The following is a 3,840-nucleotide window of genomic DNA, read 5'->3' as shown; positions in this document are numbered from 1 at the left end:
AAATTTTGGAGAATTTTTGACCAAAATATTGAAATATTTTGAGGGAATTCTCAAGGATTTTTTCCAGAATTTTGAAGGATTTTGGGAGGAATTTTCAAGGATTTTTTCCCAGAATTTTCAAGGATTTCAGGGAAATTTTCAAGGATTTTTTCCCAGAATTTTAAAGGATTTCAGGGGAATTTTCGAGGATTTTTTCCCAGAATTTTGAAGGATTTTGGGTGAAAATTTTGAGGAATTTTGCAGGAAATCTCCCAACTTTTGTGGGAATTTTGAGGGATTCTGGGGAATCTTTTTGAGGCTTGACAGAATTCTTCACAGCTCTTTGAGCAAATTTTTTAAGAATTTTCCAATGAATTTTAGGGAGAAATTTCAAGAATTTTGGCCGGAATTTTTCAGGATTTTTACCCGAATTTTCCAATATTTTGTCGGAATTTTCACCGGGAATTTCGGGGGATTTTGGCCTTATTTTGATCCCGGGGTTCCTCCCCTCTCCCAAATTGCCCAAAATCGGTGGGAATCGCCCCAAAATTGGGGGTGGCACTCACGGAGGCTCCGCCGGGGCCGGCGCCGTCGTCGCTCTTGGGCTCCACGGCCAGCTCGGCTTCCAGAAGCTTCTCCACCGGCATCTCCTCGTTGGGCGCCGCCCCCAGGTCCCCGTCAGCGTCCTTGTCCCGGCCCCGCTGGCGCTCCTCCTGCACCGCTGGGGAAAAAAATGGGGGAAGGAAAAACGGGGGGAAATGGTAAAAATGGGGAAATGGGGGAAAAAATGGGGAAATTTGGGATGGGAGCGCCCGGTCTGGGGCCAGCCCGGAGTCGCTGTCGGGCTCCTTGTCCCGGCCCCGCTGGCGCTCCTCCTGCACCGCTGGGGAAAAAATGGGGGAAAAACGGGGGGAAATGGTAAAAAAATGGTGGAGAAATGGTGAAAAGTGGGGAAAAAATGGTGGAAAAATGGGGGAAAATGGAGAAAAATGGGGAAAAACGGGGAAAAGTGGTGGAAAAATGGGGAAAGAAATGGGGAAAAAATGGGGAAGAAATGGGGAAAAACGGGGAAAAAATGAGGGAAAAATGGTGGAAAAATTGGGAAAGAAACGGTGGGAAAATGGGGAAAATGGGGAAAATGGGGCAGAAATGGGGGAAAAATGGGGGAAAATGGGGAAAAAAATGGGGAAAAAATGGGGAAAATGGGGAAAAAATGGGGAAAGAAATGGTGGAAAAGTGGGGAAAAATGGGGGAAAACGGCGGGAAAATGGCAAAAAAATGGCAAAAAACGTTAAAAAATGGTGGAGAAATGATGAAAAGAGGGGAAAAAACGGGGAGAAAAATGGGGAAGAAATGGGGAAAAAAGGGGAAAAGTGGTGGAAAAATGGGGAAAAAATGGGGAAAAAATGGAGAAAAAATGGGGAAAAATGGGGAAAAACAGGGAAAAATAAGGGAAAAATGGGGGAAAACAGGGGAAAAAACGGGGGAAAAATGTAGAAAAATTGGGAAAAAATGGGGGAAAAACAGTGAAAAAATGGAGAAAAACATAGTGAAAAAACGGTGGGAAAATGGGGAAAAACGGGGGAAAATGGCAAAAAAAGGAGGAAAAATTGGCAATAAAATGGGGAAAAATGGGATGGGAGTGATGGGAACAGCAGAAAATTGGGAAAAATGGAGAAGGAATGGGAAAAATGGGGAAAAATGGGGAAATTTGGGATGGGAGCGCCCGGTCTGGGGCCAGCCCGGAGTCGCCGTCGGGCTCCTTGTCCCGGCCCCGCTGGCGCTGCTCCTGCACCGCTGGGGAAAAATGGGGGAAAAACGGGGGAAAATGGTAAAAATGGTAAAAATGGGGGAAATGGTAAAAATGGGGGAGAAATGGGGAAATTTGGGATGGGAGCGCCCGGTCTGGGGCCAGCCCGGAGTCGCCGTCGGGCTCCTTGTCCCGGCCCTGCACCGCTGGGAAATGGGGGAAAAACGGGGGGAAATGGTAAAAATGGGGAAAAAACGGTAAAAAAATGGTGGCGAAATGGTGAAAAGTGGGGAAAAAAATCTTCCCCCCCAGGCCCCCCCAGTCCCCCCCAGCCTCACCCTCCCGTTTCATGCCCGTGGCCAGGCACTTCTGGTAGCGGCAGTACTGGCAGCGGTTGCGCTGCCGCTTGTCCACCACGCACTCGCGGTTGTCGCGGCACGTGTACGACCCAGTCCCCCCCAGTCCCCCCCAGCCTCACCCTCCCGTTTCATGCCCGTGGCCAGGCACTTCTGGTAGCGGCAGTACTGGCAGCGGTTGCGCTGCCGCTTGTCCACCACGCACTCGCGGTTGTCGCGGCACGTGTACGTCAGGTCCTTGCGGATCGTGCGCTTGAAGAAGCCCTTGCAGCCCTCGCAGCTGGACACGCCGTAGTGCTTGCCTGGAATCGGGAAGTTTTTGGGGAATTTGGGAGAAAATCCCAAAAAATCCGGGCGGAAATCGGCCCAGAAACGGCGAAAATCGGCTCAAAATCGATGAAAATCGGCCCAAAATCCACCCAAAAGTGACCCAGAATTGACCCAAAATGCATCTGCAGCTCAAAATCCCAAAATGTTTGACAGGAGTTGGGAATTCTGATGGAATTCGGGTGAAATCCCAAAAAATCGGAGCAAAAATCAGAAAAATCGGCACAAAATGGAGCAAAATCCAACGAAATTGACCCAAAATGGACCCAAAATGGCCCCTGGAGAAGCCCTTGCAGCCCTCACAGCTGGACATTCCTGGAATTCGGAATTTTTAGGGAATTTTTAGGGAATTTGGGAGAAAATCCCAAAAAATCGGGGCAAAAATTGGCCCAAAATCGATGAAAATCTAATCGGCACAAAATGGAGCAAAATCCAACGAAATTGACCCAAAATGGACCCAAAATGGCCCCTGGAGAAGCCCTTGCAGCCCTCACAGCTGGACATTCCTGGAATTGGGAATTTTTAGGGAATTTTTAAGGAATTTGGGAGAAAATCCCAAAAAATCCGGGCGGAAATCGGCCCAGAAACGGCGAAAATCGGCTGAAAATGGATGAAAATTTGCCCAAAATCGATGAAAATCGGCCCAAAATTCACCCAAAAGTGACCCAGAATTGACCCAAAGTGCCCTTGTTGAAGCCCTTGCAGCCCTCACAGCTGGACATTCCTGGAATTCGGAATTTTTTGGGAATCTTCAGGGAATTTGGGAGAAAATCCCAAAAAATCCGGGCGAAAATCGGCCCAGAAACGGCAAAAATCCGCTCAAAATTGATGAAAATTGGCCCAAAATTGGGAAAAATCCACCCAAAATTGCCCCAAAATTGCCCCAAAATTGCCCCAAAATCCCCCTGGCCGAGCCCTCGCAGCCAAAACCCGGGAATGTTTTCCTGGAATTGGGAATCCCACAGAATTCCAGTAAAATCCCAGAAAATCACAGCAAAAATCAACCCAGATTGAACAAAACCCCCCCAAAATTCCCATTTTTCCCCATTTTTTGCCCAAAATCCCCGTTTTTTGCCCCAAATCTCACTCACCCGACCTCCTGTCCCCTCAAATGCTGCACAGCCACTTTTTTGCCTCCCAAATCCCCATTTTCCCTCTTTTTTCCCCAATTTTTGCCCCAAATCCCCATTTTCCCCCCAAATCCCCATTTTCCCCCCAAACTCCCATTTTTTCCCCGTTTTTTGCCCAAAATCCCCGTTTTTGCCCCAAAAGTGTCTCACCCGAGCTCCTGTCCCGGCAGATGCTGCACAGGCGTTCCTTTGACCCCCAAATCCCCATTTTTGACCATTTCCCCACCCCCAAATTCCCTTTTTTCCCCCCATTTTTTGCCCCAAATTCCCATTTCCCCCCAAACTCCCATTTTTTCCC

General features: G+C 48.5%; 1 protein-coding gene across 1 annotated transcript; it reads right to left on the bottom strand.

Annotated features, from left to right (window-relative positions):
- Nucleotides 1-545: 545 nt before the first annotated feature.
- Nucleotides 546-3,750, bottom strand: LOC121348473 (retinoic acid receptor RXR-beta-like; the record flags this gene model as incomplete). Its single annotated transcript, XM_041458070.1, has 3 exons — nucleotides 3,693-3,750; nucleotides 2,208-2,387; nucleotides 546-700 (listed from the first exon to the last, which is right to left on the bottom strand). Coding segments are annotated over exons 1-3 (393 nt in total), but the record flags the coding sequence as incomplete, so codon positions are not given.
- Between the last annotated feature and the right edge of the window lie 90 nt (nucleotides 3,751-3,840).

Source organism: Pyrgilauda ruficollis, unplaced genomic scaffold (genome assembly GCF_017590135.1).
Source record: "Pyrgilauda ruficollis isolate IOZ18807 unplaced genomic scaffold, ASM1759013v1 scaffold1259, whole genome shotgun sequence".
NCBI classification, from domain to species: domain Eukaryota; kingdom Metazoa; phylum Chordata; class Aves; order Passeriformes; family Passeridae; genus Pyrgilauda; species Pyrgilauda ruficollis.
This window is presented reverse-complemented; position numbering and strand designations above follow the sequence as displayed.